This window comes from Egretta garzetta, unplaced genomic scaffold, assembly GCF_000687185.1.
Source record: "Egretta garzetta isolate BGI_Z169 unplaced genomic scaffold, ASM68718v1 scaffold190, whole genome shotgun sequence".
NCBI lineage: Eukaryota > Metazoa > Chordata > Aves > Pelecaniformes > Ardeidae > Egretta > Egretta garzetta.
This window is the reverse complement of record NW_009258272.1, coordinates 3491291-3516524: the sequence shown is the minus strand read 5'-3', so window position 1 is coordinate 3516524 and position 25234 is coordinate 3491291. Positions and strand designations below refer to the sequence as shown.

The 25234-nt window shown below is 42.9% G+C and overlaps 1 protein-coding gene across 2 annotated transcripts in view; it reads right to left on the bottom strand.

Moving 5' to 3' along the window:
• The window catches only part of TNC (tenascin C), a 47685-nt gene that overhangs the window by 733 nt on the left and 21718 nt on the right, over positions 1-25234 (bottom strand). The window contains exons 11-25 of one of the 2 annotated variants that reach the window (XM_035890087.1): positions 24701-24973; positions 23299-23571; positions 20675-20950; positions 18099-18371; positions 16430-16702; positions 10897-11019; positions 9509-9652; positions 8211-8330; positions 7644-7787; positions 6691-6821; positions 5334-5466; positions 3358-3509; positions 2385-2481; positions 1558-1719; positions 94-257 (exon numbers count right to left, since the gene is read on the bottom strand). In XM_035890087.1, the coding sequence (XP_035745980.1) occupies positions 94-257; positions 1558-1719; positions 2385-2481; positions 3358-3509; positions 5334-5466; positions 6691-6821; positions 7644-7787; positions 8211-8330; positions 9509-9652; positions 10897-11019; positions 16430-16702; positions 18099-18371; positions 20675-20950; positions 23299-23571; positions 24701-24973 (2738 nt within the window). The remainder of the gene's footprint in view (positions 1-93; positions 258-1557; positions 1720-2384; positions 2482-3357; positions 3510-5333; positions 5467-6690; positions 6822-7643; positions 7788-8210; positions 8331-9508; positions 9653-10896; positions 11020-16429; positions 16703-18098; positions 18372-20674; positions 20951-23298; positions 23572-24700; positions 24974-25234) is intronic. The other variant, XM_009634911.1, reaches the window with a different exon arrangement.

Here is a 25234-nt window from a genome sequence, read left to right as displayed (position 1 = left end):
GCGGCCTTGGCTGGTGCTGTGATGTCTGGCTAGCTGAACCACCAGACAGATCCCTAATTGCAATTCCCCTTCTTCTAATGCAACACCCATCACCTGACTGTGGCTGTTGTCACCATATCTGCCCATCAGATTGACTCGATGACAATTCTTGTACCAGAATGCACCCTTGTATGATAAAGCACAGTTGGTGATGGCAGAATCGTTGTCCTTGTCAAAGGTGGAGAAGGACCTCCCATTATGGTATGTCATGGAGTCACCTGGATGGGGGAGACAAAAGAAAGAGTAAAGTCAGTGGTTTGCCTAGTTTAGATTACGTGGGAGTGACCATTCTGCAGAAAATATTTGTACTGTGCCATGCACCATCTGTAAAGCCTGGCTGTCTAAGTTTTTAAAAATTGACTTCTTTTACTACAGAAGGAAGTACACAATTTTTGTTGTTGGAGGCAAGTCAAAATATTTTCCTAGGTGGTCTGTAATTAAGACCCCTGACTTATTAAGTGTTTTTTCATGCAGCTCAATTTCTGCACTTCTTGCTGAAAGCTGGATTTTGGACCTGTACAGAAGGCAGTGTGGACAAACCATGTCCAAAGCGACCTCCACAAGGAGTGAGTTAAGACCCAAGGAGTCTTCACACGTAGCTGGCCCATGCAGTAAAGCTCCCCATCTTCATTAGCTGGAAACACAAAGAGGGAGATGTCTGCCTACTGACTTCCCACTCCCAGGGTCTGGGTGCCCATTTACAGAAGGGTGCAATAGGAGCAGCCTTCAAGCGTACGCCTGAAGCAGAGCTCACGCTCAGGCCTCAGGACCTGTGTTGCTCCATCCATTAATCTTGGATCTGAATGCTTAGGAAGAGGAAGCAGTAGGATTGAATCCTACTAGCTGTAGCAGCTACTACAGCTCTGCATCAGTGTGTTTGCCTTAAATAGACATTAATTCTACTACTGCTGCCTATCCTTCGCCTTGTCCCTCTCGGCTGTGCATAAAGTTCATGTGATGGTCACAGGGCAGAGTCCCTACACACACGTCTCTCTGGTCCTTTTTATGCACCTTGCAGCATGAAAAGTACCTCCTCTGAAGACATCCTGTGGAGCTGGACTTACAGCTTAATTACCTCTGAAGCCTTGAAGAGGACTCAGTAAGGGCTGCAGGGTTTGCCCCAGTATAATTGCAAAAGGCAGGTGATCTGTTCAGCAAAACTACAAATCATGTTATAGCAGGACTCTGCTCCATATTCCACTGACAAGAGATGAGTCTGCGCCAAGCTATCATCAGCTGTATAAATGACAGACAAGCATTGGCCAAATGAGATATGTGACTGTTTAATATACTTGTTTATATTCTGTCACAAGCATGCCATAAAATGTGGCACCTAAATGACTGGAGGATTTAAAACAGAGACATAAAATATATTGGTGTGTTCATATTTTCAAACACCTGACATACAAGAGGTACCTGCTACGATGATGTTCTTACGCATTCACACGCTGTTACCTTGAGACAATGGGGAGGAAATTGCAAATCAGAAGGAAAAAAAGAGAAAATATTTCATCTCACCTGCTGTGCCACTGTACCCATCCACTCTGAGCCGGTATCTGCTCTTCATGTCTCCAACGCTGAACTTGTCATAGACAGCGTAAGCTGTCTCACCATTGTCCCGCAAGTCCACGCGCAGCTCGTACTGGCCCTGAGAAGTGATTTTGTGGAGGTTCTCCAGACCTGTGGAAATAAATGAACAATCCATTTGTCTCCCCATGTTTATTTGTCTACCATCATGTTATCCCATAAATGAGGTCTTACTGGTCTGTATAGCTTCACCAGGGCAACACTGGTAAGGAAAGTGAGCTATTTCAGCTGTAGGGCAATGTTAGCACGAAACCAAATAGATAAAACCAGGCTGATTGAGAGACCTCTTCCCTTCAGATCACAGTCTCAGGCAGCCCTTTGGGAAAAGTAATCAAAGTTGTGCTGTGTGATCATCACTGTCTTTCATTTACAACCAAATTAAATGTAGTGCAATCTTTAAAAATTTGCTTTTTACTTCTATTTTCCCCACTTTTCTTTTGTTGCTGTGGGTGTCCTAGGAGTACAAGAAGAAGACAATTTGTGATTGCTTATCAGGTTACCTCCTGACTTCTTACAGAGCACCAGTGAGCATTGGCTTGGTACGTTCACATCTATGAGCTGCAGCTGGAGGGACTGGCTTGGACCTGGCAATTTCAATCTCCCTCACAGCACGCTGTCCCTAGCCTCCTTCACACAGATTATGTTCCCATTTACAAATGCTCTTACCAAATAAATGGAGGCTTCAAAGTGGCTCCTAGTCTTTTGGGCTTTGTGTTTTCTTTAAAAAAAAAAAAAAAAGACAAATTCTTGTCACTTACCTATCCAGAATTCATCCGTAGGATCTCCAAAACCATCAACATAAGTCTTCCAGTTCTTGTAGAAATCTTGCTTTCCATTTTGACGCCTCAGGAAGACCTGCAAACACCACGTGCAAGAATTGTTGTCAGCAGACTGCCTTTGACAGAAAGGGCACTTGCAATGGGGCTTTTACAAATGCAGAGGTTACAAATGCTGATCCTCCATGATCTGTTGAATGCTCCTTGCTTTTTTAAGTCTCTAGTTTATCTGCTGGGTTCCCAGGCTGAGTGATGTGGGATTTTAGCTGCTGCTTTTTGCTTTTTTAACAGCCCCTTGCAGTTCTGTATTTCTCAGCCAAGTCTTTCTACATTCCCTAGTCCCCTAGACGTGCATTTCTCCAGCTCTTTCTTCCTTTCTGCACCCTGGATCCCTCTGACATGTTCAGATTTGAAGACATCAGCACAGAGAGGGGGCATTTTTACTGCTGTTCGTTTGTCGTCTGGGTGGGATGTGTCCCCTGTCTAATGGCCTGGGAAGCCCGGCCAGCCACCACGCCACGTGGCTGCTGAACAAACACTTTCTCTCACCTGTGCTTTAACCTCCTTCACCGTCTCTCTCATTCAAACAGAGTCAGTCTGCCCTCCTCTCACCTAATTAGCTATTTAGAAGGTATACATCTGATCTAAGATGGTCATTTCAGCAACCCCTATAGCCAGTGGAGAGATCACTGCTTTTCCTAGGTGCTGAAACCACTGATGTGGACCATCTTTTGGAGACACCTCTCTATCCCCCAGCTACAGAAAGAGCTGGTAACCTTGTTCTAGACACTCCTCCCTGAGTAAAATTCCCCAAATTTAGAGACAAGTCAGCCCTACTCTGATAACAGAACACTCTGAGGGCTGCCATAGATGAGCAGGGGATGGGACCTGCCACCCCTGCCCTTAGCACAGGTGGATGTGGGCGAGGTGGTGCTGGCCTCTCCCCCTTACTCACAATCCATCCGCCCCCGTCCTCGCTCATGTCACAGAAGACTTGCAGAGGCTGAGCCTTGTCCCCATCCAGGTAAACTGTGTAGAGCCCCGAGGTGGTTTCTCCATTCAGGAGCGCCTGGGAGCAGTCTTTAGGGTAAGGATAGAGAAGACCAGCTGCGCACACAAAAAAAGAGAAAGCAGCCCTTAAGAAATCAGCAATGACGAGGAGCTTGTTGAATACAGATGACTCATGAAAATCTGTTGTGGGTCAATGGTACAGCCAGGTACAGAGCCTAGGAAGAGGCTTCTAATTGCTGTCCTACATAAAAAAGATTCACAGTAAACAGCAGATGGTGTGAATTTTTGTTTTGAATATGCTTTTGCACATCTATCTAAACTTTTGGAAGTGCTGTGAATGCCAGATAACTACTCCCTGCTATGATGGGAGTGCATGCTCCAGCTAAATATTTAAATGGCATGAGCTGTGTTTACGGCAACTTTGGGGTAAAACTAAATCCACCAATCTCTGATTATGTGACAGAAAAGGGAGGGGGAAATACAAAGACAAGACTACAGCCCAAAATAAATAAGTTGGGGATGTTTTGCTAGCAAGTACAATATTAAATATATTATAAACCCAGGCTTTTAAAAAACAAAGCAAACAATAACAGTTGAAACTACAGGGAAATGTCGTTAAACATTTCTTTCTGATAACAAGCTAATAGCATCACTGCAGCCAGAACAATTTCTAGCCCCCAAAATATTGTCTTTTTTTTCTTTTTCAATTCACTTAGGCCATTAACTTTTTCAGCCAATGCTCTAATGAAGTGATGTTCTAGGTGCGTCCACAGGAGAGTTTTTAACTGTGGCTGCTCAAAGAGTGGCTGCTGCTCCCTTCCCAGTGTCCTGCACATCCCTGCCTGTGCCTCAGCCACAGACAATTTGCATCAGCTTTGGGGTTTGGAGAAAAACCTCTGTCTGCAGGGAGCTCCTTCAGTGTTTCCCTCTCACTAAATAGCGCATACACATATGTTTAGAGTTAAGGCCAGGCTTAAGCAACTACCTGAATGAGGCTGACACTGTGTTTATAGGGGCAAAGGCACCCCATTTAGTCTCCGCTTATGGTCAGTTTGCCAAACGTCACTTAAATACACCCAGATTTAATTCTTCTCCTGTTCCTGGCTGTGGATTGTTGCCTGTTGGTGGAGTTCGCCCTGCTCTACACACAGAGTGACCATGAGCAGACTTGGAGCTGCCTGACTTTTATTAGCACGGTTGTGAGTCCTCAGGCTGAAGGTGGTACAAGTGGGGGGAGGAAGAATGGAAATGGCTCAAGGTCCTACTGGGTCTGAAAGGCTGGAAACTGTGAAAAGTGAGACAAATGACAGGCAAGGCTTCACAGTTAATACTGAACAACTTTTTTTAATGTCAGTTGTGAAGTGACCTTCAGAAACCCCAATCTATTCTCCCATTCAGCTCGCTGGCAGCTGTCCTGTTAGAGCTGGACCAGACGCGCTGTACGGCTTTGCGAAAGCCGGTCTCAGAAAGAAACTTCTCAGAAAAAGCCTGCCCAGAAATTCATCTCCTCGAACCACTCAGCTGATTTGTGTGTGTGTGTGTTTTTCTTCATTTTGACTTAAATCGCTGATTTGATTTAACAGCTTGCTATACACCGAGGTAAATCAGGGTGTCAGTTTGGATTTCAAAGAGTAACATCCCTTTTGATATTTCACACACGAAAGGCAGGATGTTTCATCAGAGAGAGGACTGTAGAGGTGATGTGGATGGATATAAAGAAAAGAATTTCACCCTGCCCCCCTACAGCTCAGGGGGAACAGGGACTTTTGCACCGGCGCTACAAGCAAATGGAGTGCATACTGATAATTGGATTAAAAATCTTCTGCCAGGTCTGTGCCTGCTTATTGCAGATCTCAGCGCTATCCTGAGAGCAGTAATTTATATATTGTTTCAGCTGTGCATGCGCTCTAAGGTCCTTACTTGTGGTGAAAATGGTCTGGATCATTTTGCTCCTCAGGGATCTGTTCAGTGCCTGTAGTTTCACTGTGTACTGGGTGGATGGGCTCAGCTCTGCCAGGCTGTAGGAAGTTGTCTCGGGGTTTAGGATTACTTCCTATAAGGAGGAGAAATAATAGAGGGAAATCATAGTATCATAGAAGTTGGAAAAGCCCTTTAAGATCATCAAGCCCAACCGTTCCCCTAACCCTGCCACCCCACCACTAAACCCTGGCCCTAAGCACCTTGCCTGCCCGTCCTTTAAATACCCCCAGGGATGGGGACTCAACCCCTTCCCTGGGCAGCCCCTTCCAGTGCTGGGCAGCCCCTTCCAGTGCTTGACAGCCCTTTCAGTGAAAAAAAATTTCCTAATGTCCAACCTAAACCTCCCCTGGTGCAACTTGAGGCAATGATCTCAGTGAGATCTCAGTGAGAAAATCAGAATAACTGGAACTGTTAAATATTTTAGTTTGCCACATTATTTTGTGGTAATTATTTATGGTATTTTTAACTGTCTAAATTATTTAACACATAACTTTATTCCTCTAAGATTTTTATCAAGCTAACTTTCTTTAGAAGTTTGAGAAAAGTTGTTTGGAAATCAATTTTTACCATCACAATGTATAAACTGTGTGGTTTAAAAGCAAGTCAGTATAAACGTTTACATGCCTTGAACGTACACATTGTATAGATGTCTCTGTGAAACTCATAAAAAATTGACAAGAATCACCCTTTAGGACAAGGAAATCCCATACTCAAGTCTTCAAAAGGCTGTTTTTCTGTAACGTTAAAAGACTGATTTTCAGTATGCTCAGGGAATTTGGCTTCTTGAAAATCAGAGCCCTTTCTGAGGTACGAGGTTGGGCATTCAAAATTATCTGTCACTTTTGCTGGGATTCACCTCATCCATATTTAAGCATCTGGTGTAATCTAGTTCCCAAGGAACATAATAAAGTTATTGGAGAGTGAGAGGCATTTCAAAGGCCTCAGACACCGCTTGCCCAGGGATGGATTCTCCTGAGTCTAGAAAGGGAAATCCCATTCTTTGGGGCGCGCGAGTTTATTCCATGGTACAGGTTTGGAATGAGGGAAAATGGTTTCTTGTGCTTTTATCCGTATTATGGAGAGATGACTGTCAAAATTCAGGCTGCAGTTGAGCTTCTGTTTCAGGATACAATATAGGAAAGTATTTAAGCAGGTTTTAAATGCATTGGTGTTCAAGCTAGCACTGAACAGGTTTAATTTAAGGCACACGATTGTGTTCCATTGCTGGACACTTCAGAGCATCTCTACTGCCCAGTTTTGAGGCCCAGCCCTTCTGGGTTGGTTACAAGTGCTATACCTTGACTCTGCCATCGATGGACTCGTAGATCAGGAGATAACCAGTGACAGGAGCACGTGGAGGCCTCCAGCTTATCACAGCTGTTTCTGACTGAACCTCAGTGGCACTTAAATCTCTTGGAGCATCCAGTCCTGAAGGAGACAACAGATAAATTACAATCACATCTATATGGAGTTTATCTTACGAGCAATATATTAAAATAGGCCAGGAAAGGAAACTTTTTCTCCCCAGAAATTTGAATTTAGAAAATATTTCAACCTACATTTTGTGATTAAAATGTAATTTTCCCATTGGAAGTTTTAAAATAAAGGTATTTACTTTATCTAAGTTAAAATATTGGCTTGTCACAGGCATTTTAGTTTCCAAGCAGTTGCACTGAAATGTCTTCTGAAACAAAACGGTGCCTTTCATTATTTCACACAAGAAGACAGATCAGTATTTACACATACCCAGGAGGAAAAACTTTGGTTCCAATGATGCCTCTTTTGAGCAGGAAAACTTTTCATACTTGGTCTGGCTACAGCTTCCCTACTCCACTGTAATTATAACACTGCATTTGTATGGCTCAGTTCTTGGCTCTCTAGTTAATGCCCTGGGACGCGTCAAGTAACAGTCAGGAAAATGAGAAATGCCCATGATTTCATGGATGCTCACGGAAAGCTCTAAGTATGAAATCAGCTGGATACCTTTGGCATTGGTACCCCAACATCAGCCCCCAAATAAGAGCTCCTGCTTTGTGTGAGAACCTGTAGAATTGGTGACAGAAAACCACCTTTTGGATCAGTCACACTAGCCTTCCACCAGAGAAAATTTGATGCAAATACTATCAAAATTCAGGTTTCTAATAAAAAACAGCACAATGTGCTGGCTGACTTTATGGTATTAGAGAAACATAAGCCAGGTGGGCCTAGAAAAGACAGCAGCTCTCCCCACACTGAGGTGGGATATCGCACCTGTAGTAAACTGGGTAGAGAGGGTCTCACTCCTCTGCGTGTCCTTCAGTGCATGGACTCTCAGCGTATACTCAGTTGCAGGTTGGAGGCCCTGCAGGTCATACTCCACAGTGTTTCCTGATACCATCTGAGTAATCTCTGGTTCTAAGAAAACACAGAAGAGTGTCCCGGCATTATTCAGACATGTCACGATGTACTCAACTCCATGCTCCACTCAGTGATTTTTATTTTTTTTTTGCTAGCTGGGAGCAAGCACAAAACAGTGAAGGCCCAGAGCCCATCTCGCTGCTTACACCCGTGCTGAATCTGAATTAACACCAGGGTCCTTTATTAGCACTGTATTAGCACTCTCTAGTGTTCATATGAATTATAACACCATCTTTTCTTTTCAAGAACTTAATTTATCTCTGTTCAAGTCTGACTTGGGAATGCTTAACTAAACTGATCATTTTTCAAAGCTCCCAGCAAGGCATCTTCAAATAACAGCCCCCTCCCATCCTCCTGGAGTCACACTGCTGCGCCCATTTCTGAGCATCAGCTCCCTGACCCATCACTAACTCCTCTTACCATCCTCAGAAGCGTAGGAGACAATGTAATTATCCACAGCAGCAATTGCTGGCTGCCAGGTTGCCAGAGCCTCAGAGTCTGTGATGTTCATCACTACTAGGCCTGATGGGCTGTCCAGAGCTGAAAGAAAGGGAATAACAGATTGAAGGAATTGGACAAACATTCTTGTCTCCATGCAATGCTCTGTTGTAAATACATGATATAAAATGCGCAAACACTGATGCTTGATGCAGCTTTTATGATCCCCTTTGGAATAGTGGGGCTCTGCAGAAAAGACGTCAGTGCCTATAAAGAAACATCAAATGCCTCCACTGGAAAAGGAGGTCAATGTGTGAAAAGATTGAACACTGGGAAAAGACATAACTAACTATGTTCTCAGATCAGTCTTGATATCATCAATCTTAACGGTTCTGTCAGAGCTGACATATTTCTCTCAACACCCTCAAATCTAGACTGCTTTTTGGAGCAAACTCAGGAGACAGAGATGGGAAAAATAACTCATGTGACGCCAGCTGATAACCACTGTGACCTTCCACCAGCTTGCCCTGCATGTGTAAAAATAAACCGATCAAACAGCCAGCCAACCATCCAAAATCCCCACATGCCCTGCCTTGCTTCCTCATGGGACTCTATTTTGCACATAGCTTTATGCTCTCCCTGAATTGGGATAGCTGTCTGCCTCCAGTATAGCTGGAATAGGCTACAAATGTCATGTTATTACCCAATACTCATCATCTTGTTCCTTGCCTCAGTTCCCTGAATACTTGTTAGCCCCCCAAAACAGAATGAATGAACGGGACTGCAGGGTGGGGTCAGCAGGAGCATAGTGGACCCTCATTTCCTCCAGGGTATTTAAACCTGTATTGAGGAAAAGACAGGAGAGAGAATGTTTTTATGCTTAGAACACAGTCTGGAACCTGGGAGATGTGGAGTTTGAGTCCACAAGAGAAAGTGGTCTGAACTGCCCAGCTAAGCTGGCCCTTTGCTCCCTCATGTGTAAAGTGGCATTAATTAAATTTCTGGGTTTTTCTGATGTATTAGGGCTGTAAATACATGAATTGTCTCTCTCTCACTGTAAGTTGGTTCAGCACATAGCAAATGGGAGCCTAATCAAACTTACAAGTTCTACACTCATCTGAAATGCAAAGACACAGAGAAAGAGCAGCAAAAAACTTCCTACAGTGTGTGCAGACAGCAAAAATGGGATCTTAGTGGGTCTTCAGCTCCAGTTCCTGAGTCTCTACTACAGCATAGACAATGCATTTGAAAACCTGCTCTTTCCTCTGTATATGTATTACCTGTTTTCAGAGTGCCAGAGATGGGTTCACTTTCTTCAAAGCCTTTCACAGAGATGATGCTAACATTGTAGTCTACACCTGGGACTAACTTCACCAACATGGTCCTTGTCTTGCTTCCATCAACTGTAACAACATTTGGAGTACCTAGGATGAAACCAAATGCCAAGGGATCAGTGACACGACACTCCAGTAAGTGCTTGAAGGATGTGTTTCAAGTTAAAGACATTATGACCAACATGGACATACTTGGACAGGAGGAGGTGAATTTTCCCCAGTTAATTACAATCACCAGTGTCAAAGGGCAGCCTCAGGAAAAAGTATTGCTGCCATGACACCTAAATCTAAGATGTTGGTTTGTATTCATTCCTAGCGATATGCCAACAGTAGGAAAAAATTAACATTTCTGTTCTGAAAAATATAATTCTACAAATGATATGTAAGGTGAAAACACAGCACTCTCTACATGGGAGTTCATGCACCTGTGAGGACAGGACTGGCAGCTGAGATCTGCTTTGTTTCTGGTAAGGGCTGGAAGTTTCTCCTTCACCCATCTCATTTCGAAGACAGATACAGTACATATTATTTGAAGACGTGCTGCATGTGTGGGTGAGGCCTTAGGACACATATTTGTTTCAAATTCTGGGTTTATTCCAGGAAAGCACTTAGACAAGTGCCTAACTTTATGTCTGTGGATTGCTACTTTTCTTCTGGGGGATCACTATATATTTAAAGTAGCACATGTGCTTATATACTCTGTTGTCTAAAGGCCTATATCTTTACTTGCCTTAGTCAATAGCGTGTCTTTTATGGACCTGGAATCTGTAGTGTTTGCTCTCTAGCTGTTTCCTTTCAGAGATGTCCCCAAGTTATGCTAAAAATCTGTTTAAGTATAGGAAGTTTTTAAAGCTGAACACTAAAACAGAGATATAATGGATGGAATGAAACAACATTGGGGAATACTAAGAAAAATCACTGTATTGGAAAACTATTATAACCATGAATTACGATTATTATTTCCAAGGGCCATCTTTTCAAATATGCTTGGGTCATAAAGTGCCTACAACATAATGAGACCGTTTGGAAATAAATCCTTACTTAGGAGGCTCAGTGGGAACACCTTTTGTGAACGTGGCCCTGTTAGGAGTACAACTGTTACAGCGTCTGGCTCTAAGCTCCCTTACAAGTCTTGTCCATGGGATGTGGGACACTGTGTGCAGTCAGAGGTTGGCTACTGGGACCATGTATGCACACCCACATTCCTCATCAGCAGTTTGAAGAAAAAAGAGATGATCTGTGTAAGATCATCTGGGAGATGCACTAAGAGATGGATATCAGCACAATAAACCCTTTCTGCTGTCCCCTTCGCCATCTTCCTCCCTGTCCCTCACCTCCTGCGACTGGAACGTAGGAGATCCGGTAGCTCTCCACGCGGGTGCGAGGGGGTGTCCAGCTGACTGTAGCGGAGTTCTCTGTGATGTCAGAGAAAGAAATTCCCTTGGGGGCTCCAACAACTGTCGGTGGAGAATAGAGAACAAACACATCACATAGAAAGAAAAGGTAAATCCTTTGTTTATCAGTCCTTAGCACTGGAACACTGATTTGTCTTATCCCTCTATCCCAAGAGCTGATGCTATCAATATTCTGTCCTAAACAACACCAGTACCAAACAGTTAATGGCTTTATTACATACTGTCAGCAACAATCTATTTGGTCTAAATTCCCTTTTTCAGTAACATTACAGTAGTGCATAGCTTAAAAATACCCCAGACATATATCTACATACCATGCACACAGAAGTAACAGCTTCCAGTGTTCTAGAAAAGCATGGAGGAATACTTACAGGAATGTCATTCTATTACCCAAGAGTCATTGTATTTATAATTTTTTCTACCCCACTTTCACTTGGATGATTTTTAGACTTCCCATTGAGTCTCATAGCCCTATCTGTGACACAGAGCAATGGCAGCCCTTAACAGCAGAGAGACCTCTCTTCCTGAGCATGAAGCTTCTGAAGGATGCCTAAAAAAGATGTGGACTCAGGTGTGTGAGTTCACCCAGGGTCCATCCTCTCCAGCATTGGCTGCCTGTAACTTCTGTTGGCTTCAAACTAGAAGCGACAAGATTTTCTTCTTGGAATCTCTATCTCAGAACATGGTGTTTCTTAGGTACATTCAAGCACATCCATCCAAAGGACATCTAAGTACAACCATGATGAGGAAGGCCCTTGTGGTTCCACTCCAGCTCTTTGTCATACAACCCAGCCTTTCCCTGTACAAACCTGAGCATTACTACATTTGCCCGTATAAATCAGATCAGTAAGCTGGGCAAACAAAGCCCAAGTTTTGCCAAAATGACCCAATCTTAAGATGCAAACCAACATGTATCTGAAACATTCCCATATAAGGCTTAATTAAGCTACTGCAAAACAAGCATGGAAAGGGCTTCTGGAAGAGACTTGCCACTTCAAAGTTTACATTGAGCATCTCGCTTCCAATTTGCTTTTTTGATTGTAACAAAACCAACCCTGACACGCGTTAAAAAAACAAACAGCCCCCACACAGAATAGGCCATGAGCACAAAGAGGAGAGATACCAAACATCAACCACACTAAGAGTGGTGGAGACAGGCTGAGGGCAGGGGAAGGGGGGCAAGAGGAGAAAAAAAAAGTGACTGTGCTTGAAATAGCTTGGAAAGAATGCATCTGCGGGAAAGAAGTCAGAGGGCTGTTTGTTCCATGTGTCCCCAAAGCTCTAGCAGCAATGCACTAAATCAACTGAAAGGCAAGGAAAGAAAAACAACTGAGCTCTCAAAAGAAATGTAAATTATTTCTCTGGAGCTCACTAGACATGTTGCGTTTGTGGGATTTGCTCACACGCAAAAGCCACAGAAAGAAAGAAAAGAATTAAAGATAATGAAGAAAGCAAGGTGGGGTTAGTAAAGCTACATGACACACAAAGCTGCTATGGATTTAGGTACAGTCTGAAGGAAACAGAAGAGCATAAAGAAAACCTGGGAAAGAGAGAAATGAAAATCACACTGATTTTGCTTCATGTTGTTGGTGCCCTTAGTGAATGGTGAAAAGTGCTAGTGATGACTCTGGAGACCAAAGAGATGGACTAGCACTTGGTTTTCATACACATGGGGAATTCCAGCCTTTCCCAGAAAATAAAGTACCCAATCCACTTGGACTCTGCTGTGCACACTTCCACAGGCTTCATGCTTGTTTTCTGTACCAGGTGACCTGCATAACATAGAGTGGTAAGAAGAGCCTTGACTATGTGAGAGTTCCAAATACCCCACTACACCAACTGCAGCTATTTTCCTGGGACAAAAACTGGCAAGGAAAATATAATGGACCATCAGAGCAAGCATCAGTCCTGGAAGGAATCCCAGAGATGTAAGAGAGTAGTACCTTTGAGCACAGGGAAATTACAAAGGAGCAAATGAAACCATCTTCTGGAGCTACCTGAAAGCCAAAATTAAGCAGGCATAAAAAATGTCCAATGTGCTTCTGTCTTGTCACTCATAAAACCCCTCAGTTCATCTGTTGGGCAGATACAGGTAATTAGCATTATCCTCCAGAATCATTCTCCATTAGCTGTATGAGAGACAGAGAACTTTCCTGTGAGGTTGCTAAAGCACCCATGATACCTGAGTAGCTACTATTCTTTGGGGGTTTTTTTGCTAAAAAAATTGTTCTTTCATTACTAACAGACAACTGGCTTTCTTCTCCTAAGCAACAGGAAGAATCAGGTTGCATTTACCATTTATAAAAAGCGTGCAAAGTGTTTTGTGAGCCTCTTGGACGAAAAATGCTGTCATGGTGTGGCAAAGCACCATTAGAAGAAAACGAAAGTAGCAGCATGAGACCACGCTTCCTACCAAGGGTATTAAGTGACACATAGCCGTGTTGGGGTCCCCTGGTGAGGGCTGAATTACACCTTAACAGACATTATACAGTGGAATTTCCAAAAGACACCGACTGTCCCTCTGAGAGCAGCGGTGGACAAACTCCCTTATACTAACTTGATTAGACATTGCAGATCTGTATGATGGTGCCTTGCACTACAGTGATTTTTTAATTAATGTTTTCTATCACAGCAGAATTGATGAGGGTAAAATGACAGACACATGCAGAGGGTAGGGAGAGTGGGTACCATCATCACCCCAAAGGGGATCACCCTCTTACAACATTATCATCAGTGCTGTTCACTTGTACATCTGAGTAAATAATGGAGGAAGAACTACTTGTGATGGGTGTGGGAAGATAGACTTTATTGTCCACTCCCATCCCCAGCCGCTTCACACCACATTCCTGGTGTGATGGGAGCAAGGGGATCATCTCAGCTGGGCAAGTTACCAGCTGCAGGACCAACACAAGCTACATGGAGAAAATGGCAAATGCCAGTCCTGCCCTCCTCATCCAAATCCCATGGCTGTCACTAGATCAACTGCCTTGATGACTTCTTAAAAGAGAAAGAAGGGAAGGAAACAACAGAGGAGGACAAGGCAGCAAAAGGTGAACTCTGCAAGATCTTTCCTGTTGCCTCATGGTGGGTGGGTGGTTTGCTGTACAGAGATAAGAGGTCAGACCCACAGAGAGGATCGCTTAGCAATGCTCAAACCAGACTCCCTCAACTGCACCAGTTGAGGTCCTGATTCCTGAATACTACGTTTGCGTATACAAGGGTACATGCCCAGGTAGGGAAGAAGGGGGAAGTTCTAAGTGATAAATACACAGAAGAATTTTCAATGTAGATTCTTTTCCTGCCTTCATTACCATGGTAGTGTTTGGTTTAGGTTTGCTGGTCTGTTTGCTAGCTTTGATCTGATTTCTTTTACTGTCTCCTCTACTAAAGCTAAAGACTTTCTAACTAATTTATTCCTTGATCACTTGTAATTTGTACTCAGGCCAGCATAAAGTTTGGCTGAATATAAGCCTGTCTGAGCAACCCCTTTCAAGGGTAGAAAGGTTTCTTTGCAACCAGACTGGAAATGCTATAAATATACATATGTCTGTCTAATAATCAACTCCTAAAAAAGAAATTAGTTAGATGCCTTGGTGACCCAGCTACCCAATGTGGTATAACCTGCAGCCTGAACTATTTAGCTGGATTTTTGTGGTTCCAGCTCTATTATCAATTATCCATGGGCTATTTACATCTGACAAACATCTTTTGGGCTATTGGCTTCAGTAGGTGACACATGCTAAACCTCCCTGAAAGCACTGAATAAGAATGTAGTCATGAGGAAAATGATAACTCTTAGTTGTTTACCATAAATAACCTGGAAGTCAGTGAAAATGGGGACATGCTGCTAACAAGTGAGGTTGACTTTAAACATCCCTCTCCATTACGAGTCAATCTGCACAAGCTTGGAGAAAGGTGGCTTGTGATGCATGCATGTTCTGCTTCGTGTAAATGTCTGGGTGAGTGTATATATGCCCTTGCTGTTTATTCAAGGGATGAGATGGCCATCAGTGAAGCTGGTCAGAAATGTGCCTTCCCATGCTAACAACTGGTACTGCAGACATTAAGGTGAATCATGAGGCCATGCTATTTCAGAAAAACCTGTTCAATACGGAGTTACTGTTGTCTCTTTTCTGTGCATTGTCTGGAATACCCTGCTACAGCGGGGCAAATGCCTCTTTCATGCATTTCTGTTGGCTTCCTCACTCACTGACCTTGCCTGTCCCCTTCTCGTTCCCTTCCTCCTGGAATAAGGTTGATTTGAAATGTCTATGTTTTCATATCAGCAAGCTCAAAATTTTTAAAAGAGTGAATTTGGGTCACAGGACATTGCTTACTTTGCTTTAGATTTTAATACGTTTCAAAATTAAACCATGATTTTGGTGGAAAAAATTGAAAAGCTTCATTCAAAAGTGCCAAAATGAAATGCTTCAAATGATGAACCTTTTCCTTGTTTAAGTTAATCTAAAGAATTCAACCAAAGCCTCAAGAACTTTTTACTTGACTAGTATCTGCATATTTTCATAGAAAAATAATAGAAGAAAAAATATTCCAGTTACAAATAGCAAAAACTTCCTTCTTCTCCCTGGCACTGAGAAAATGAAGCTCTGTTCTAGTGGAGACTTTTCAGAAACCTGTACAGGTTTAGGCTAACTTCAGACAGAAGACATTTGCTGTTATGTTTACAATGTTTCTTCATTAATATGAGACTATGAAAGGCAAGAACTCCAATTTGTGGAATTGGCATGGTGCAATTGAGGATCAAGCTTACATGATAATTAAGATTACTTGGTATTTTAAAACCAAAATGGCATGAACCTGCATCATTTCTTCTGGATAATTTTACCTGGATAAGTCACTAAGCTAATTTACATCAGGATTTTTGACACACAGGAATGAGAATATATAGCAACTTCTGTGGAGGGAGTTCAAAGCTTTGATTTTGCAAGAAACTGAAGCTTATTTTGAATTATTGAGCACATGTTGCTCCTGGTAAGATCAGTCTAAGTTAATGGTGCTTAGTCCTTTGCTGATCAAGCCATAAATAAACTGCTCAATAGCTCTGGTAAATTCATTTTGTCGTACCTGTTTTCTAGGGAGGTAAATTGCTGTGCAGTGGTAAGTAGTCACAGGAATTCACTGAAAAAGGCTGATACAGAGACAATACTTCTTAGCCTTCAAAGCCAGTGCTTCAGTTGCTAGACTCCACTGCCTAATTCCAGATCATCAAAGTAATTAAATAAAACCATATTAAATAGACAGTGATGAAGCTAAGGAATCCGAGACAATTGATTATAGATAACTACACCACGCTGAACCAGTAACTTGGGTAAGGGACATGCAGGGGATAGTTCAAACACCTTGGTAGCAGCTCAGGCTGGCTGTGGAAAGGAGAGATGCTGAAAGAAAGAGGCATGAACATGTTACACTTTTCCTACTGCAAAGGCAATACCTGTGGTTGCTACTGCATTTACGGGTTGGGAACGTCGTCCACTGCTAACTCCATAGAGCTCAATTTCATATTCAGTACCCTCTTTCAGGCCTGTTATATCCTGGGTGCGCTCATGGCCTGGTACTATTATTTCCAGTGGGTCAGATTTCCTTTTGGTATCCCTGATTTTTAGAACAAAACTGTCGAAAACCCCATCATCTGCAGTCCAGGACAGACGGAAACCATCTGGAGTAGCATCTGAAACCAGAAGGTTGTCAACTTCGGGTTCTGCTTCTAAAAAAGGAGAAGAATAGCGATAGGGAAAAGAAATAATTTTTTAATCACTTCATCAGAGACCTGCCTGAGGTCTGGGTATAACACTGCAAGAGTCCAACCACAGTTCAAAGAAAGGGAAACAATCTGCCAGCTATTGGAAAAAAAAAAAAAAAGTTGATTAGCATTATACATGTACTGAAGAAGATATATGTGAGTGTGTGCAGGCCCATTCAAACTTTCACGCTTTAATAGCAAATCCACTGCATGGACATAGACCATTTGCCTCTGACATGCAACGTTACACATGCTAATAGTAAGTTCCATGTGCATTTCTCCCTTGCTACTTATGTGAAACCTTCATGTATGATAAAAACAAGCTCTTGCTATAGAACCGCAGGCATGCCTGTTATTTGTCAGGTCTCTGTCTGTTAGGAGGACAACATAGGAGACACTTGAAAGAGTCTTTTTCTTCATGCAACACGCTTATTTCATGCACTTCTGGCATCTGTGATGCTTCTGATCAGATGAATCCTTTATTTCAATATCAAACAAATGCTGAAGCAGCAAAGGGGAATCATGAAAATTCATACCCCTTAAATAGCAAACTTAAATCCGTATGCCAGACCTACAGTCTTTAGTGAAAGATTCCATTCAAGAGGATCCCAGGAGCTGTAAGTTATTAATTACCTGCAAATTATCTTTAGCTCAGTATGGTCAGGCATCATTACCTAGAGAAATGCTACTGGAGTGGTTAACCTCCCATCAGGTAACCCCCAGCTTTACTGCTGTATAGACAGCAACATGCAGATGAGGCTTGATGGTTACGGGGCTAGAGAATCAGTCCGCAATGATTTTTCAAGAAAGTTCAAGTGCTGCTGGAAAACCGCAGCTATGATGAGGTTGAAAACATGAGCTAAGGTTTTCTGGAGAGAGATGCCAACTTTATGGGTGGCAATGATCACACTCGATGGTCTTTGGGTGGAACCCACACAGAGAATAAAAGAAAGGAGGCCATGGGCAAGAAATCCATGACTCTTCCTGAAGGTCCTGATGGTTTTCAAGTTGGAGAATGCTGGTGCCCAGCAGCTGTTAACAAGACGAGCTCCTGCATGCAGTCATTTTTCTTTAAAGACTCCAGTTAGAAGTACCTGCATGACCATACTTTCACCCAGCAACCCACGTCATGCGCCTCTACGGGATCCCTCATAAAGACAAAAGGGAAACATCAAGTTAAAAGGAACAGAATTTCACTGGTGAACCTATCAGTCATGAGGAGTTATGTGTAGCCACGATGCAGAAAAGGATGCAAAAGCCAAGGTTTGCTTTGCAAATGGATTGCATGAAACATCTTCCATGTGAGAAGAAAAGCAAGAAAGAAAGGGTGGAAGAGAACAATTTGTTCACATTAAAATACCTGTAACAGCCACAGTGCTTAGGGGCTTTGTTTGGTGCCCCTTGGCAAAACCATAAAGCATAACCTCATAGCCAATGCCAGTAATAAGGCCTTTAAGCTTCAGTTGCCGCTGGGCTCCCGTAAGGAGGAACTCCTGTGGGTCCAGCAGCTTGCCAGAATCCACCACGACTACTAGAAAGTTGTCAAAGGCATTCTCCGATGCCATCCACGACACTGTGAACCCATAAGGGTTAATGTCAGAGACAGTTAGGTTTTCCAGTGGGGGCATGGCCTCTAAAAGAAGGGAAGGTGCAAAAACACACAAAAAAAAAGAAGCGAAAAACATTGCAAATTAGAAAGTGTCACAGATTCCACCAAACATATATCACATTTTTCCCCAAAGTATGGATTTAATAGAAGTGCATAGCCAGGACCACAAGACTAGAATTTTAAATGGAGCTTCCAGAAGTTAGATGCTCAAGTCTTAATTTTCATCGAGGGTGTCTCAGCACCTCATCTCACAAGCTCCATTGAAATTCCTTCCAATCTCACTGTGTAAGCACATTTCTTCTCTTACACATGCACTGTAAGACAGTTATGAACAAAACTGTTTTAGAAATGTTACGCATAAAGCTTTCATTTCCTTCCACTTGCCGCCACCATCGGTGCTTTAGGGACAAGCCTCAACTTTGGCAATCACAATTCCTTAATTTTGCTTCTTTACCTCTCTACTTCACGTGAATACCTCCAGCTTTTCTCTTCATGGAGGCATCAGAGATGCCAGAAGGACTGCCTGAAGCAGGACATTAATCAGTCAGGGTCATAGCCAGTACTAAATACTTGCAAGACTGCTTTTTGCAGGGGATAGGAGAGAAGCCAGAGTTTGCACTGGCTAAGGGCGGACTAATGACTGCAGACCAGAGTAATAATCTGTCCAAAGAGCTTCAAAGGCAGCTGCTAGTGTGGTATGTTGACATCTTAAAGAAATTCCAGTGAGGGTTTTTTGGTTTTTTTTTCAAATCGGCATGATATTTGTCAAAGTCTAAACTAAAAGGTTTAGACAAAAGGCTGTGGATCAACTCCTCAAAACTTTCTCACCAAGTCTCTGGAAAAAATAAAAAGGCCACATTGGCACAAGGTAGTTTCTCAGTGTATTTTGCTCACTCAAAATCTGACACGTCAGATAGGAAGATCAGCTGGCTCTGCTAAGCCCCAGCCTTGATTCTGGATGCCAGGCCTTGCTACTATTTCTCTAAACTATTTGTCAAACCTTGCTTTGTTGGCTCGGGAGCTAACTCATTCGATCTTCCAATCACTCAAATTCCACTCACTTAAGAAAATACCAGTTAGATAAACACAGAACTTTCTCTGGGAAGGGGTTTTGGGTTTGGTTTTGACATTTCACAACTGCTGAAATTGATGTTCTCTTAGCTTTTGGCATAAAAATTCCCTCTTAAATTTTTATAATTTGGAAGTCCTTATGTTTTGATGTTTACACATTTGGGTGCCAGAGATTCAGCTCGAATTTACTCAGTTTGGAGACATTTTTGCAGCTTATTTACTTCTAATCGAGCAATCCCAAAGATTCACATTTTGGTTTGGTCTCTGGGACAGTGGGTAAACAAATAATGAGCCCCAAGTGCTGAAATTATTTTCTTGGGATAGGTGTTGAGTGACACCAACACTCTAAACCCAGCAGGTTTATGTGAACTGCTGGCACATCCTCCTGCTGCATAGAGTGCCATGTGTTTACCTAGCTGTGGGAAGCTGCCTCTCAAAATACCAATGTCCGTGGTTTATTTTCAAAAAGGAAGCATTTGTGCTTTGGTGGAGCAACAGAGCAGGGGTTTTGAAAGCAAAGAGTTGCTCACTTCTAACTATGTGACTAAATGTCATGGGGGGCAGGTCAGAGCTGGTGCAAAATGCAACCGTTTGCCTTAAGGAAAATGATCATGGACGTTGCCTTTCACAGAAACTAACAGCCCAGATGCTGTGAGGGATGTGGCTACTGCAACTGGTGTTCCCACTGCATGCCAATGAAGAGAGGAGAAAAAGGAAAAGGCCGCAATTTCTCCATTAATCCTATTTCAGGTGTCTGTCTGACGGGCCCTAGCAGCACTTACTGGCCACTTAATACATAGAAGGTGAGTTCTGTGGCATTTATTTGATCATCTAGGAGGTGTGTGATACACAACTGATCCCAGTCAAAATCTGGCCAAAATATGCAGACATAAGGGATGTGTTGGGGGGACATTACAGGACAGATGTTCCAAAATCCACTTCTCTCTGGATCCTTCAGATGCAACTCCTGAGTATTTAGCAAATTTCCCCCTCAAACTTCAGGAGTTTAAAAAGCTTATTAGACATGGGAGAAAGACTCCAGAGGACTCTCAACTTACTTTAAATGAGTACTCCTAGAAATTTTTTTAAGGTCAACATGACTGGTCTGACCCATCCTTGCACTGAGTTTCCAAACAAAAGCATTGATGCTGGATGAGATATTCAGTGCTGTAGAGAGTCTTTTTTTTTTTTTAACCCATGCTGGAATATATATTTTTATACGCCAGTAAATAGACTCCAAACTTTTAAGCAGGTACCTGTCATGACAAAAGCAGTGAGGGGCTCTGTGTGAACACCTGCATTGGTGGTCCCCTTAATGTTAATGTCATAGCCCGTGTAATCTAGCAGGCCTGAGATGTGAGCGCTGCGAGCACCTCCCGACACCGTAAGCTCCTGGGGTTCATGTGCTGCATAGGAATCTCTAATGTGTATAACAAACTTGGCAAAAGGCCCATCTCTTGTGGTCCATGAGAGGTTGAAGCTGTCGGGGGTAACGTTTGTGAATGTGAGCGTGCCCAGCTGTGGCTCAGCCTCTGAAGAAGAAAGGAACACAGGTGAAGAGACAGCATTACTCCAGGGGGCAGGGGAAATCAGCAGAGGAGGTTTATAGAGCCTTAAAGATGCGGCCAAACATTTTAGCCTTGTTTTGCAGCGGTTGAATTAAAAAAAAAAAAAAAAAAAAAAAAAAAAAAAAAGTGCATTGCAATAGCTATTTTGTAAGGTTTTGGAAAGAAGCCACTGAAATTAGTGCTGACTCTTAATTTATTTTTTTATTTAATTTTCTTAAAACCCCCTCAGTCTTCCTAATGAAATATGGGCCTGATTTACAGAAGCACCCAGAGACAGCCCTGTGGTAAAACCATAGAAACTGCAGGAACTTCGTACTGGGAATTGGATGGGAATACAAACCCACAGCAATTCCAAAGTAGATGAAGTAGGATTCAGGCACGAAGTAGGTGAGTCCACACCAGACATCCTTGAAATCCCACTTCAGTTTCTGTTTAGTGTTTCTGTGGCCTGGATTTGTAGATATTTTTATTTATATTTTGGACGCTGAAGTTTATGAGGGGTTTCAGTCCTAAAACCAGTGATATCTCAGCACTAATCTCAGGCCAAAACCTCCCTGGACTCCACAGATAAGGTGTTCCTCATCCTCTAATTAGGCATGATCAGAGAATATCTAATAGCCCGAACAAAAACCCCATGACACTGCTGTTTCTCTCCTTTCTGACTGTTCAGTGCTCAGGGCACTTCTTTAAGAACCAAAGACTTTCCTTTTCTGCTAGAGGAAATTCAAAATCACATCTTTCCCTTGCCAGGGGAGAAACTTGGCCTTCATACAATAGGAGGGGGAGAGCTCCTCACCCATCCTGTCTTCAAGCTATTCCATTTATCATAAAATCATTAAAAATTCATGAGAGCACAAACATGACCTAGCAGTCAGGTGGTCAGATAATCCTGTGTCTGCTCTCAGGGCTGATTTTCTATTTTTTCTCTTGCCAATTGAGCATAAACCAAGAACACCTTGGGAAATGCAGCCAGCGAGATACAGGAAAATAACTATGTAAGTGATTCATGCTGGGAGAAAAGTAAGAAAGATGTATCCCACTGACAAAGAGAACAGTGAAAGAATTAAATCCTTTTCTTAACTAAAACATGAACTGCTGCAAGATGTTCCAACTTTTACTCCTGTTCCCCATTTCAAGACTTTTAAATAATAGTCCACCACCTTCTCTGGAAATGTCTAGGAACAGGTGAATCCAAGTGGCCCCAATTAAGGACACATGCTGTTGTCATGCTGTCAACAAGTGACCGTCAATGCCTTCATGGCTGACAGTGAAGATGTCACCATGTAAGCATGGTACTTCCAAAGACAGGGGAGGAGGTGAGAGAATATTCACAAAGCAAACAGGCTTGGGTGGAGAACCCAGTGAAACCGAACGTGGGACCATGAGCACTGCATGCAGGTCAGAAAGGACAAACCAATCCTTTCCAATCTCATCCTGAAATGGCCACATTCCTTCGCATGCCACTTGCATCCCATCAGGCACGTTCACATCATGACACCCAGGCTCCAAAGAACACTGCATGCAAAATAAGTTGAAATCTTCTCTTCAGGCAAGTCTCCTGCCATCCTGGAATCACCATCACCACAGGAAAAGCTCTGACATCCAGTGAAACCAGACAGGTCTTAGAGACTCAAAGGTAGCAATGCAAGTGACAGTGGTGGGCTGACCATCAAGAAAGGGTGGACTTCCCTCTTGAGCCCTGCTCTCTGCTGGGAACACACAAAAATGCTAGGCAGAGAAGAACATCACAAGCAGCACAAGGTGGCCAGACCACTCCATGCAGTTTTGGTTGGTCATTTAGCATGCTGCATGAAACTCCCACAAGAGATGCAAATGTCTTGGCAGACATTTGGGTTTAAGAATGAAGAACCAAAATGGCATGCAAGTGCCTCTCCAGGCTGATAAAGACACGAAGGACTCCCACCCATAACAAAGCAAGTGAGGGTGGGATGAACAAGAACTTTATTCCAGATCAAGTGCAAAGATACTTTGTGTAAAACGTAAACCATCTGGAGCAAGTCAATTATATATACACAGAACTTGCAGATAAGTGTATATATAAGGAAACCAATCATGGTTTACTACTGATTCCCTTAATGCTGGGGGCACTTTTTCAGCCTTTTCCATTGCCTCAGATCTCTCTTTTTCCAAGCACTTTCAAGCCCAGCTTATGTCAGCCTCCCCTCATAGTGATCACCCTATAATTTACCAAAGGAACAATGATGAGTTGGAGCCATGTTTTAGAGCAGTTCGGTGGACAGCAAAAGACAGAAGAGGAAAAAGCAAACCTGGAAGGTGAAACAGTGAAATACCTGTGGTTGCCAGTGCTGTCAAGGTCTGACCACCTTGCCCATCAATTACACCATGGAGTTGGACGGTGTAATTAGTGGCAGCTTTGAGGTTGGTGACTACATAGCGCCGGGAGGCCCCTGGCACTGTGTGCACCAGGGAGTCCAAAGGGAAGTCAGAGTTTCTGACTTCTAGAATAAAATGGTCAAAGGCACTGTCGTGTGCTTCCCACGCGAGTGACACGCTGTCTGAGGTAGCATTTGATACAGTGAGTTTGCTAAGGAGAGGTTCCTCTACTACAGGAAGAAAAACAAATGGAAATGTATTGCAATTATTAAAACCCAAAGCAACAAAATAAAATAATATAGAAGTTCGAGTTCATATGAGCCACGGGTCACAAAAATCATCTAACCTTGTGTTTCTCAATCTTTTCCATACCACAATGCCTGCAGTCATGTCTATGTTACCCATGATTCACTGAGGATATTCACAGTCTGCTGATGCTAGAAACTGCAACTCTGCATTATCTGATCACTGAAACTTGATATTCTGCTTAATGTCATTGACCACATTAATATATTGCTATGACAGATTGCTATGATAACTTTTCCTAAGATCATGTCAGCAGGCAAAATTTGGTAGAGATATTAAAATGATCACAACGTGAACTATTATCTGCCTGCTATGAGAATGCATTTTCTGCTTCCAGAGTCCTGTCCTCTCCTTCCACTTAGATACTGTAATTGGCTGGAGCACATCGAACATTTGACTTCTCTGTCTTTTCTAGAATAGCTGTCAACTGTAAAACCCCAAGACGTGCAACATGTCAACAACTAAATGCCTGCCTATTTCATTCACCAACATCAAGTCAAATGGACTCTCTCGATCTCTCATCCCATCTCAGCTGAATCCTGAAGCTGAATTCAAGCAGTGCACCTGCCTTTTAGGACTCTGCTGTCATAGGCTTAAATGTGCCTGAAAACTATTTAGAGAATCAGGATTAAAAAAAAGTATCTAGGAATCAGCTTATCTGAGAGAAATAGTGTCTCCTCTCTACTGTGTGACTGATGCGTACACGTGTTGCAAGGCTAACACAATGAATCATCTCCCACTTGGCTCTTGAAATTTTTTTTGCTTCTCATCTGCATCAGAGGTTGTCCCAACCTTAATGTTTGAACAAGAGGAAACTTATGTGAATGAAATCACATCACAATGTGATTGACTGACTGTGCTGGATGGGATGGCGGATTAACAATCACAGTTCAAAATGTCCCCGGCAGGTCTTCCTTAGAAGGTGTCAAACAATGAGGTAGAGGATTTGGCAATGGGTAGACTGATGGGGTAGCTGAGGGCAGGGAAAGGGGCACAACCTGTAAGGAAGAGTTAGAAGAAAGGAGAGTTAGCATTGAGGTAGGTTTTCTATACCTGTTGTAGCTGCAGCACTTATTGCCTGTGTGCGGAAACCGTGAGCAATCCCATAGAGGTAGACAATAAAATCAGTGCTGGGGGAAAGCCCTGAGATATGAGCAGTTCTTGAATTGCCTGAGATGTTGAACTCCATGGGCTCCAGCAACCTGTTAGAATCAATAATTTCAATAGTAAAGACGTCGAAGTCCCTGTTGGTGGTTGTCCAAGAAAGGTTGAAGCTTTCAGGAGTAATGTCGGAAACGGTTAGCTCACCAACTTCTGGGTGCACTCCTGAGGAGGGAAACAACATTGGTCAGAAGGGGACAGCCCTGTACCGCCTCCTGCTCAGAAATGTCATGCTTCTCTCTGATCATGTTGGCAGCCCTCCAAGTTGCCGTTGGAGGAAAGGGTTTGAGTAAAAGCTTGCTACAAGCAAACAGGTATTAAGGGGAAGAAATCAAATGGAAGGATCTCAAAATGCTAAATAAGACAAAAAGGAGGAAAAAAAACCAAACAAAACAAGCTTTAAAGCTATGGCTTTTAAGTGAGCCT